Source organism: Rasamsonia emersonii (assembly GCF_000968595.1).
Source record: "Rasamsonia emersonii CBS 393.64 chromosome Unknown ctg1118621762331, whole genome shotgun sequence".
Lineage (NCBI taxonomy): Eukaryota > Fungi > Ascomycota > Eurotiomycetes > Eurotiales > Trichocomaceae > Rasamsonia > Rasamsonia emersonii.
This window is the reverse complement of record NW_013562581.1, coordinates 17672-29145: the sequence shown is the minus strand read 5'-3', so window position 1 is coordinate 29145 and position 11474 is coordinate 17672. Positions and strand designations below refer to the sequence as shown.

Here is an 11474-nt window from a genome sequence, read left to right as displayed (position 1 = left end):
TAGGAAGGTCCATCCCATCGTCCAACTATGCCCGGACATGCAGTCAAAGAACCTGGGCGACTTCCATCAACCCATTGACATACAGCAGACGGCAATGGCAACGATGCAAGCCAATTCTTCTCCGGAACAGAGGCCCATTCCTGGAGACGATGGCCCGCCCAAGAAACGGGCGAGAAAAGAGCGGACGCTGGTGTGCAGCTGGCCCGACTGTCGACGAGTGTTCGGGAAATTCGAGCATCTCCAGCGCCACGAGCGAAGTCGTAAGCTGTTGAGCTAGTAAATTTGAATTCGTGCTGGGAGTTCCTGACCCTTGTCATCGAAGACGCCGGAGATGTTCGTTACGAGTGCCCGACGTGCAGAAAGCGCTTCGTCCGCAGGTGAGGCTCACACACCGCAAATTACTAGATGGCCCAAACCAACATCTCCTCTAGGGATGTGATGACAAGGCATGCAGCCCTTCATGGACTGTCTGCCTCTGCGGTGAAGATACCCCGCAAGATCTCTTGGTGGGTCTGGTTTATTTCTTAGTTGTCTCGACGATCAAATCACCATCGCTACTAATGCTCGCGTGGATATAGCATGTCGTGTGCCGCTATGAAAGTCCGATGTGACGGACAGCCAGGGAGTACATGCAGCAGGTGTCTTGCTTCAGGCCATGCCTGCCTGTACAGAAACCGGGGAACAACGTCAAGTCGTCCTGTGCCAATCCATTCTGATAATGCGTCAATTAACTCGCTCCAGACGGATTCAGTAATGTCATCCAATGGCCAGATGTCAACAGAGGATGCGACTCTTCATCCGACTCCGGGAGTCACTTCTTATTCCATGAATACAACATATCAGAGATTAAACGATGGTCCTGCTGCTGACTCCCCGCCAGCCGTCACCGGTAAGCCTGATCTATCGCCCTCTTGAACCATGCTGACTGATCTGCAGCGGATGATGACTTTTCCAACCTCCCTCTGGAATCACTCTATGATTTTATCATGGACTCCTCGGAAAGTTATTTTGGATGGCACATTGGCGAAGAGACGGACCATATGAAGACCCTGAATACGAATGCCCCAAATACACCCCCCGCAAACTGGCTTCCAGCTGCTTATGACTCAACTGCGCTTGAGACCCGCGTAGATGAGCAAGATACGACCCAAGGTCTTCCTGCGCTTCTACCGTCATCCCACTTAATAAGGGATGCCCAGCCGACTGATACCCCATGGGTAAGCGGAGTCAAGTGGAAATAGAGAAGATGGAAAGGCCGTAACTGATCTCCCTGCAGCCACACGTCTACAGACCAAGCAAGGATGATAGTCGGATAAATCTGCCTCCTGTCTCTCAAAAATCTCGACCAACACTACACGAGGCCCATTGCGACCATGTGACTGAGTCAACCCGCGAAGCGATGTTATCGCTGGTCGGCATGTCTCACCAATCTCACTGGCCGACAGTTGATGTGACAGCTTTCCCATCAACTCAGACATTGACGGTTTGCATCAATCTCTATTTCCGCCATTTCCACGAGACTCTTCCGATCCTTCGACGGTCCACTTTCAGAATGACGGAGGCGAACCCGGTCCTGCTTCTTGCCATGGCAGCCATTGGTGCAATGTATTCAAGGAATGGGTTGGATGGACTCGCGGTGGCCCTGAATGAGCTAGCTAGAAGAGCCATTGCTTACATGAGGGAGAGCGACCGACGAGCCATGTTTGATACATCTGTTGTCCAGGCTTGGCTCTTGCAGTCTGTTTTTGGGTTGTTCTGTGGCTCGCGAATGCTCTATCAGCATGCGGAAATCAGTCGAGGCGGTCTTGTCACGGCTGCACGGAGGATGCATCTCCTTCGTCCTAGTTTGACCTTTGTTAAAGAGCTTGAGCGACGAAAAGACACGGCTACTCCGGAAGAGCTCCGCCGAGCGTACGCAGATGATGAGGAGCGGCGTCGTCTGGGATGGGGAATATATGTAGGTGTGACTCCACAGTTGAAAGTTTGACATTAACATTGTTTACAGCTTTACGATATGCAAATTTCCTGTCTGCTGAATATTTCGCCACTTTTCTCCGTTGGAGAGATTAATGTGCCGCTTCCGAGTGACGAGGAAATTTGGAATGCACCTCCAGCTGCCATTGATTTTGAATCAGAGTTGTTTCAGCCTAAAACTTCGAACTTCCGGACCGTCTTGGATTCGCTGCTTTCAGCCGGAAAGCTGCCGCAACCTCTGAACCCATTTGGCTTCTCATTGATAGCTCACACCTTATACAGGTGAGGGCAAGCAGGCTGTCATGTGCTTTTTCGTCTCGGTCTAATTGGGTTATAGACTTTGTACGGACGCTTCTGCATTCGATCCTATCTTTTCTCAACCTTCCGTCGCGACGGATTCTTTTCCGTACCGGCTGGCATTTCCGCCGAACTTCAAGCAGTAAGCCGAATCGTGGTCGAGGTTTGATTTTCCGTTTGACGGCTGATCAATTGCATTCAGTAACCCACAGGAACTATTAGATCAGCTCTCTGCTTCTTGCTACTCTTCGTCATGCATACCGAACTCGCTGATCGTCAGTGTTTCGGCCCTTTCTCATCTGGGTCACATCCAATTTTCTTGGCCCGGCTTTCTTGACAACATCAAAATCGCCGCGGGCAAATCCGGGACGGAAGAGAGCAAGAGAGATGCAAGATTGTGGCTGTCAGAGCGGATAGCCGAGGATCCAGTCGGTGCCAGATCGATCCTCGTCCATGCTGGCCAGCTCAGCGCGCTTCTTACGAGATTTCCTTTTGAGTAAGTCGTGAAATATTTATAGCTGCTGCTAATTTTAACACGATCTAATAGCATGCCGTCGGAGACCGTTTGGATCTTTGACGTTGCCCTCACATTCTGGGCCATCATCAAATTCGGGGGAGGACTGGGTGGTGAGTTTACGGGGCAGAACCGAACGACAATTACCTGTGAGTTTTAGCTTAACATGCGTCCACTTCTCAGCCTACTGATAAACCGTATATAGGGTCTGAGTTTGATGATGTCGAAGGATGGATTCGTAATGGCGGTCCAGTGTCGTTTCAAGGTCTTGGGGACCTGGCAGAGCTGACGGTATCAAAAATTCTGTCGACCTTTTGCGAGAGGCTAGAAAATATGTCCTGGGGGATCGCGCAGCGATTCAGACACGTTTTAATGAATCTTAGCAGAGAAGAAAGGTGCTTCTAAGAGTAAATATACGTCCAACGTACATACTCCTTGATGAGTCCATCATGTTCCACCAAGGAACAGCGTCGGGAGAGCGTATACGACGATATAAGAACAGCCACCTCGCTCCAATAATCTCCCGAACAGCGAAAGGCCCGCGGGGCGGGGAGCGGGGAGTCGCACGTGGGGTGTATTGGTATTTTTCTCCACCTTGTCTCCGGTATTATTACTTATATACTGTACCACCTATCAGACATCGCGAGGTTGAGAAATTGTAGCACTTCTTCTCTTTTTTTTTCTTGCTGCGTCGTTACTACCTACCTACCTAGCTAGCTATCTACCATGTCTCTGCCCACAGAGTTCAAGCTCAACACGGGCGCTTCCATCCCTGCTATTGGTCTTGGTGAGTTGTGTATTTGCTGTGTACACTAGTACTGACCTATCTATCTGTCGACGATAATTGGAGTCTACTGGACACAAGCTTATATATTTAATATTCGACAGGCACATGGCAGGCCAAACCCGGCGAGGTGGGCCAGGCCGTCCTGCATGCGTTGAAGTGCGGCTATCGGCATCTGGACTGCGCGTTTATCTACCAGAATGGTTTGTCCAGACAAATCTACATCGTGCATGGAACTGCTGGAAATTAATGACCCTCTTTATGATCAGAGAAGGAAGTTGGCGAGGCAATCAAGGCGTCCGGCATCCCGAGAGAGGAGATTTTCATCACTAGTAAAGTGTCCGTGTCGCCATATCATATCCCTCTGCTCATGGAGGTAATCACATCAGGTGCAATAGCTGACGTGAAGCAGGTGGAACACTTACCAGCCCAACGTCGCTGCCGGGCTGGAGCAGACGTTGAAGGATCTCCAGACGGATTATCTGGATCTGTATTTGGTGCACTGGCCGGTGTTCGTATCTCCCTCCTTAGAGCAATCATTCCAATTTTTCTCTTCCTTCTAGATACTTAAATCCTTGCGTACTATACACTGTATGCTGACGACTAAGACAGCCGCCTCGTCCCCAACGAGACATCCGCGCTCTTCCCCACCAACCCAGACGGCACCCGCGCTGTCGACCGTTCCTGGAACCAGCAGGACACCTGGCGCCAGATGGAGGAGTTGTACCGCGCCGGCAAGGTGAAGGCCATCGGCGTGTCGAACTTTAGCATCCCGTACCTGGAGCACCTGGAGAAGACGTGGACGGTCGTGCCGGCTGTTAATCAGGTGTGTTGAAGCAGCAGTGTCAGGTAGAAGCTAGCAGCTGGCGGCTGACAGCCTTTTTCAACAACAGGTCGAGCTCCACCCGTACTGTCCCCAGCACAAACTGAAAAAGTGGTGTGAAGACAAGGGCATCCTCCTGGAGGCGTACTGCCCTCTGGGCTCGACGAGTATGTCGTCCTTCTTCTTCTCCTCCTCCTTTGACAACCGTCTTTTCTGACTTTTTTGTTCTTAAGACTCTCCCCTCCTCTCCGACCCCGAAATCGGCGCCATCGCAGCGAAATACAACGTCTCGCCCGCCACGATCCTCATCTCCTACCAGGTCAACCGCGGCTGCGTCGTGCTGCCCAAATCCGTCAACCCTAGTCGAATCGAGGAGAACTTCAAAGTGATCCCGCTGGCAAAGGAGGATATGGAGGTGCTAGAGGGGATGGCAGCAAAGGGGAAGCAGCAGCGGGTGAATACGCCTGCGTGGGGCCATGATTTGGTGAGTTCTATCTCCATACCTAAGACTAGATCTAGTAGTGGGTTATCAGTGAGAGAAACTGCTGCTGACGTGTGGTGTTTGTCTGTTTGTGCTGTTTAGGGCTTCGACGACTGGTACGGCCCGGGGAATAAGAATGCGCCGAAATAGAAGGACAATAATAGTAAATTGGCGGTTTGTATCTGTGTCATGGTGGTGGTGGAAAGTAGTTGCATATGCTAGCTGTGTGTACAGTACACAGTGCATACAGGAATTTAATAAATGTCATTGATGAATAATTCGACGGTTCTTCCTTCGTTACACATATAGATAGATGTGAACCTTTCATATCACGAATGACCTGGAGCTTTCTTCTCCTGCTTAGTTATTTTATTCATCAGACGAACGAACTATATTATTCGACAGAACTAATACTAATACTAATACTGTACTCCGTAGCGGTCATCTAGATCATGATATCATCGCATCTTCCTCGGAGTCTCCGCCGGCATCTCCACTGCCGCACGGAGGAGTCTCCGAGATGCGATCAGAGGAGACAGATTACGGAGTACTCCGTGATATTATTATTCATATACTAATCGCTTAAATAGCCGTATAGCCGTGCGAATGCAGATTGAACGTCACTGAGGCCTTTTTTCCCCACTACTGCGCTACTAAGCATGGTCAAGGTCTTGCCAGCCCTAGACTTAGGACCATCAGAGTAAATAATAAACCTTAACCCTAACCAGTCGTCAATCAGTATAAGTTAACTTGTGATGGGATTGGCAATAACTTGTCAGACTTAGCTTGGAATAGGATAATATAGTAGTATAATATAATGGCGTGCTAGATAGCTAGCTTGAAAGCTTTTTTTTTGCCTTTCTTATCCTTCTTCTTCTCTCTGGATAAGTATACCCAATGAACTTCATATAAACCAGGCTGGAAGAATACAGAAGTCGATTCTATTGCAGTCACTTTGCATTTACACTGTATATACGTGCATAGATACAGCCCAAGATGCAGTGGATGCCACTCTGGCATCAGCGTCAAACCTTCGAATTAAAAAAAAAATAAACGCCTGCAGCGAATGGAATATGTAACAGTACGAGAAATAAATGCATCGCCTGAGCTCTTCAAAGCTTGACACTTTTAACCAGATTCTTCTTGATGCCCGTAAGCTCACCGCCATACCCTCCTGGACCTTCGCCACCCTTGTAAATCTGCCGGATGCTACCCAGCCGCTTCTGCTTCTGCTCGAACTTCTTCCGCTTCTTGACACGCGGGTTGCGCTGCTCCTTCTTGCGCTTCGGCGCCAGACCCTTGTTCTTCTCGATCTGGTACGTGATCTTCCGCTTGCCGTCTGGGCCGATTTCCTCCTGCACCTCAACCTTGCCGCCTTCTTGTGCTGCCTTCGCATACTCTTCGGCCCGCGCCTTCTTCTCCTCTTCCCTCTTCTTCTTGCGCGCGGCGACCAGGTCGTAGTATTCGTCTTCATCTGTGTCCGAGCCAGAGCCAGAGTCCCGGCCAGTGCCAACAGCGTCTCCGCGGACCTCGCCGGCGACACGGTAGTCCTCCTCGTCAGAGTCTCCGCCCAGCTGCTCAGACGGATTGGGTTGTTGCCTGCCACGCTTCTCGGCCTCGGCATTCAGTCGCGCCTGGCGATCCTTGATACGCTCTCGATACGGCAGATCTTGATCACCGCCCGCATCGCGACCCGCTGCCTCGCGCTTGTTGGCTTTCTGTGCGATCTGGGATGTGTAGAACCGGAGGGACCGTTTTCTCTTCGCCTTTTCTTCCGCCTCCCATGCTGTGAGGGCTTCCTCATCACCGAAGTCGGAGTCATCCTTATCCTGATCTTTCTTCTTCGAGACCTTCGCAACCTTGGACTTCTTGCCAGGAGCGGATACCAGGTTCGACAGGTCAGCAAGTTCAGCTTCCGTCTGACGGAGTTTCTTCGCACGGCGAGCTTCAGCTTCAGCTGCCGCCTTTTCAGCAGCAGGTTGTGCTTTCGTCTTCTTTTCCTTAGGTGGCTTGACTTCCTTGGTCTTCTTCTCCGATTTCTCGACAGGAGCAGGGGGCGGTGTTGGCTCTGCGACTTCACTCTCCGAGCCCGTGCCATTGACCTCTGCAGCTTCGGAAGCGTCAGGTACGCGGAGATCCTTGACCGTGTCCCAGAGCTTTTTGCAGTTCACTAGAGATTGCATTACCGGATGCTCTCTCAGTTCCGCAGGGGGCAGAGCGACCGCCTTCTCCTCCCCATTCTGCGAAGGAGATGTGAGAAGTGCGAAGTACATGCTTATAGCCCCGAGATAAGCCGACAGGGCACGGAATTTGATCACCGGAACAGGCGCTGGTTTCGAGAAATCCGTGATCGCCTTCTCCGCTACTTGTGCGGCTTGCTGCAGCTCCTTATAAGTAGGCTCAAGGTCGACGAGATCTTTCGCCAAGGGCTCGAACTCCGGATACCTTGACTTCAGTATCTTGAGCCGCTCCTCCGGTCCCATATCATCCGTAATCTCTAGCTGTGGTAGCACTTCGGTGACCACGCCATCTTCGTCTTTCTTGCTTTCATCAGGCGCTTTTCCGGATTGTAACCACTCTGTCTCGTCGAAGCCAAAGTCCTCCTCTTTCATAGCCTTCAGATGCTTCTGTTGGATTTTCTTCGCTTCCTCCTCCTCCTCGAGAGCATCGGCTTCCGTTTCGATGGTATCGGCATTGTAGAAATCCTTTTTGGACGAACCCCACGCGCCAATACCATCCTCGAACTCTTCACCCTCGGAGGCAGGGCTCGACGCATCGCGCTGTTTTCGCGACTTTCTCGACTCTTTCCGAGACTCGTAATCGTCGCTGTCTTCTGCGTCATCGTCTCCTTCATCCTCGTCGAAGTCTTCTTCTTCTTCTTCGTCCAGGTCGTCCGAACTGGCAGATTCGTAGCCGAGGACTTCTTCGTCGGACGGCTGGAGAAATTCATCTGCAACGCAGTTAGCACGATTAAATCCCTCAAAAAAGATTTTTGAATACATACCATCCTCTTCCAATTTTCGCCGTCTTTTGGCCTCCGGACCCTCGTCTAAGAGGATCTGGTCGCGGCCGGCTATGAATTCATCTTCGGAGTCGTCAAACGTTTCGTTTATGTCGTATTTGGACTGAAGGGCATCATCGTCGTTCTTAGCAGTCTCCCCGGAGGGCCGACTGCTGGCCTTTCTCTTCTTGCCCATGGAGATGGAAGATAGTTGAGCACAGCTCGATGTTTGTCCACCACGCTTCTCTGGAGTTTCCCCAATTTTATTTTTTTGGCGACAAAATTTTGGAGGGCCGCACTCACCGCCTTCAAGATAGGAAAGTCTATTGGGCAATTTGGAGTACTGGCAATTACGGTACGGTACGTAATATTTCCAGCGATCTGCCGGCGGAAGTGTATTGCAGCCAATATCTCGAGGTGATTAGGTTACGGTTTACCTCTTGAGAGCGTCTTCCTATCAACCTATTGTTATCACTTTGTGGGTTTGATTCGAACCCAATTGCTCCCATGAGCTATCCGGCTGCTGTCCTGGGAGCCTCGGCCATTCTATGTGGCGTGTTGACTTACGCCGTACTCAAGATGTTCGGCTTCGGTTCACGAAATGAGTTCGTGGTTGACGGCAGGGTACGTGCCATGAGAGAGGAATTACATGAATGCGACTGACTGTCTGCTAGACCGTCGTTATCACCGGCGGCTCTGATGGAATGGGGAAAGCCGTAGCTATCCAGCTAGCACAGAAAGGGGCAAATGTCGTTGTCGTTTCGCGAACGGTTAGGAAACTCGAAGAAGCAGTGGAAAGCTTGAAGGTAGAATCCGATTACTTTGTCGGATGAAGATGGAAACTTGCTGACGATCGCAGTCCGCTGCTTCCGACCCGAGCAAACAGCGATTTCACTACATCAGCGCCGACCTCACTAATCCTGCCGAGGCTGAGCGAGTGTTAGATGAGGTGACGACGTGGAACAATGGGGCAGCTCCGGACGTTGTTTGGTGCTGTGCTGGGTACTGCACTCCGGGGTTCTTTATCGACACACCGATCCAGACCCTGAGAGATCAGATGGACACCATCTATTGGACCGCTGCATATACGGCTCATGCTACGCTGAGGAGGTGGCTGGCCCCTATCTCCCCAGAGGAGGCCAGTCAGCAGACGTCGCCGCCGCCGCGACGACATCTGATTTTTACTTCCTCCACTCTTGCCTTTTTCCCAGTGACTGGCTACGGCCCTTACTCGCCAGGCAAAGCCGCAATGCGGTCGTTGGCAGACACTTTGTGCCAGGAGGTCGAAATGTACAACGGCACCCGTCGCAACAAGAAGAATGCTGCTCCTGCCGCCGACGTCAAGATCCATACTGTTTTCCCGATGGGCATTCTCAGTCCCGGGTACGAAAATGAGCAGAAGCTCAAGCCCGCGCTCACGCAATTGTTGGAAGAGGCCGATAAGCCGCAGACCCCGGAAGAAGTCGCTAGGATTTCCATCAAGGCGCTCGAGAGGGGTGACTACCTTATCACGACCATGCTCGTGGGGCACTTGATGAAGGGTACCGCTCTCGGTCCCAGTCCTCGGAACAACATTGTTCTCGACACTTTGACGAGCTGGGCCAGCAGTCTGATCTTCGTGTTCGTTATTCCAGATCTGGCAAAGAAGGCGTGGAACTGGGGGAAGAATAAGGGACTTCCTCGGGATAAGCCAGTGAAGAAGGAGCCTCAGATCTCGTCCAAGTTGACTTTGGACCAGACTCAGCTGTGAATGAAGATACCCGATTACCCTCGTTCTTGTAGATTATTCCTAAGCGTCACGAGGTAACCTATTTGGTTACTCTTATTGTTATTAAGAAGCTGAATGCCATTCGAGCATTGAACCCGGGCTATTTTATTATGCCATTGAGGATAGAACAACCTTCTGTCTGCGTAGATTCTGAAATTAGCACATTGCGTCCTGTTAGCGCAGTCAATCGGTTCTTGTATCATTATTACGTTGAGTTCGTAACGCGATGTATGTACAGAGTACTCCTTAAGTCTTTTTTTTTCGCTGGGGTAAAAATTATATTTCTTGGCAGTTTCTGCATTGAATGACGTCGCGCGTCCCCGCGTCAACAATCAAAGTTCGATTGGAGTCGAGTTCATAGAAATATATATAACACAGTCATATCTACAACTACCTACCTAAGCCTTGCTCTCTACCTATATATTTTCGATATGTTTTGTATCATCTAACAGCAATTCTTCCTCCAGAGCAATAATTAGTCACTGTTTATTTATAAAACCGCACGCGCACGGCGCTTCTGTCGTCGCGCTCGACCAAAAAAACCAATCGAATAGTCACTGTCATATTGTCTGTCATGAACCGCAATTCCCGTCGCAAGCCATCACCACAGCGGCAAAAATGTGGTTCTTCCCCTTCACGACGAGCCTGAACTTCATCTTCTTCTACATGACATGGGCCACGCTCGTGCTGTCCCACTCACCGCTACGCGTCGAGCTCGTCGGCACCCTGGCCGTCCGCATCATCTTCTACCTACTGCCGTCGCTGCTCTTCTTCCTCTTCGACATCCTGTTCCCCTCCGTGTCTGTTGCCATCAAGGCGCGCGGCGAGCTCGGCCTGCCGACGGGCAGTACTAAGCCAGCCAGGGGGCTGTTGGGAATCGGATGGAAGGAAGCAAAGGTGGTGGCGTGGTCGCTCTGCAATCTTCTTGTCTGCGGGATTCTGGCGCAGGGCGTCGTCGAGCATGTGTTGACGAAGGTGCTGCGATATCGAAGCGCCATCAGGGTGTCGTTGCGTCTGCCGTACCCGTGGGAGAGTGTTTTGGATATTCTCAGGGCGTTTGTTGTACGGGAGGTAAGTACTCCCGTAATATATGTCCTTTCGCACAATGCGACGTAGCAGGAGTTAAAAAAAAGAGAAGTAAGACTGACATTTTCTTCAGTTCCTGACCTACATCATCCACCGCTTCGCACTGCACTCCCCACGCTCCCCCGTGTCGCGATACCACCTGTCATGGTACCATTCCCTGCGCGTGCCCTACCCGCTGACTGCGCACTACGACCACCCAATCCCCTACTTGCTGCTGAAGGTCGTCCCGCTCTACGCGTCAGCCGCAGCATTCCGCTTCCACATGACGACGTACATGCTCTTCGTGGCGCTCGTCTCGCTAGAGGAGACATTTGCGTATTCCGGGTACAAGACGCTGCCGACGGGGTTCTTCCTGGGCGGTGTAGCGCGGAGGGCGGAAATGCACGTGATCCGCAACAATGGCGGCGGAGGAGGCGGGAATTGTTACTTCGGCGTGTGGGGAGTGCTGGATTGGCTGTGCGGCACTACCGCCCCGGCTGTCGAAGATCATGAGCAGCAGGAGGAAGAGGATCAACTAGCCGAAGAAGACATCGACGAGAAGATGATCCGCAAGGCGATTGAGGAATACCGGAGACTGCTCAGAGAGAAAAAGGGCAATGGCAACAAGACCAGAAGAAGGCGGGTTAACAATAATAGATGAATATATGTCCCTCGAAGATAGTTGGATATACAGATCTATCGCATTTACCAAATGATATACTGTAGCACCTTCGTGGGAAAGGGTGTGTTCCGTTTTTTAAGATTCT

At 51.2% G+C, this 11474-nt stretch overlaps 5 protein-coding genes across 5 annotated transcripts; 4 read left to right on the top strand and 1 right to left on the bottom strand.

Moving 5' to 3' along the window:
* Positions 1-753: 753 nt before the first annotated feature.
* Positions 754-3190, top strand: T310_9991 (Fungal transcriptional regulatory protein; the record flags this gene model as incomplete). The annotated part of the gene is made up of 8 exons (XM_013467578.1): positions 754-889; positions 937-1217; positions 1277-1957; positions 2006-2256; positions 2312-2413; positions 2474-2767; positions 2819-2934; positions 2991-3190. 8 exons carry the CDS (start codon positions 754-756, stop codon positions 3188-3190), a joined length of 2061 nt encoding a protein of 686 aa, XP_013323032.1.
* Positions 3191-3511: 321 nt separating this feature from the next.
* T310_9990 (Glycerol dehydrogenase) lies at positions 3512-5023 on the top strand (the record flags this gene model as incomplete). The annotated part of the gene is made up of 7 exons (XM_013467577.1): positions 3512-3572; positions 3674-3772; positions 3839-4084; positions 4178-4395; positions 4463-4559; positions 4626-4876; positions 4976-5023. The coding sequence occupies 7 exons, from the start codon at positions 3512-3514 to the stop codon at positions 5021-5023; spliced, it is 1020 nt and encodes a 339-aa protein (XP_013323031.1).
* Positions 5024-5985: 962 nt separating this feature from the next.
* On the bottom strand, positions 5986-8070 carry T310_9989 (uncharacterized protein; the record flags this gene model as incomplete). Its single annotated transcript, XM_013467576.1, has 2 exons — positions 5986-7823; positions 7878-8070. 2 exons carry the CDS (start codon positions 8068-8070, stop codon positions 5986-5988), a joined length of 2031 nt encoding a protein of 676 aa, XP_013323030.1.
* Positions 8071-8453: 383 nt separating this feature from the next.
* Positions 8454-9624, top strand: T310_9988 (3-dehydrosphinganine reductase; the record flags this gene model as incomplete). Its single annotated transcript, XM_013467575.1, has 3 exons — positions 8454-8498; positions 8549-8680; positions 8734-9624. The coding sequence occupies 3 exons, from the start codon at positions 8454-8456 to the stop codon at positions 9622-9624; spliced, it is 1068 nt and encodes a 355-aa protein (XP_013323029.1).
* A 684-nt stretch (positions 9625-10308) lies between these two features.
* On the top strand, positions 10309-11368 carry T310_9987 (Sterol desaturase family; the record flags this gene model as incomplete). The annotated part of the gene is made up of 2 exons (XM_013467574.1): positions 10309-10713; positions 10802-11368. 2 exons carry the CDS (start codon positions 10309-10311, stop codon positions 11366-11368), a joined length of 972 nt encoding a protein of 323 aa, XP_013323028.1.
* Between the last annotated feature and the right edge of the window lie 106 nt (positions 11369-11474).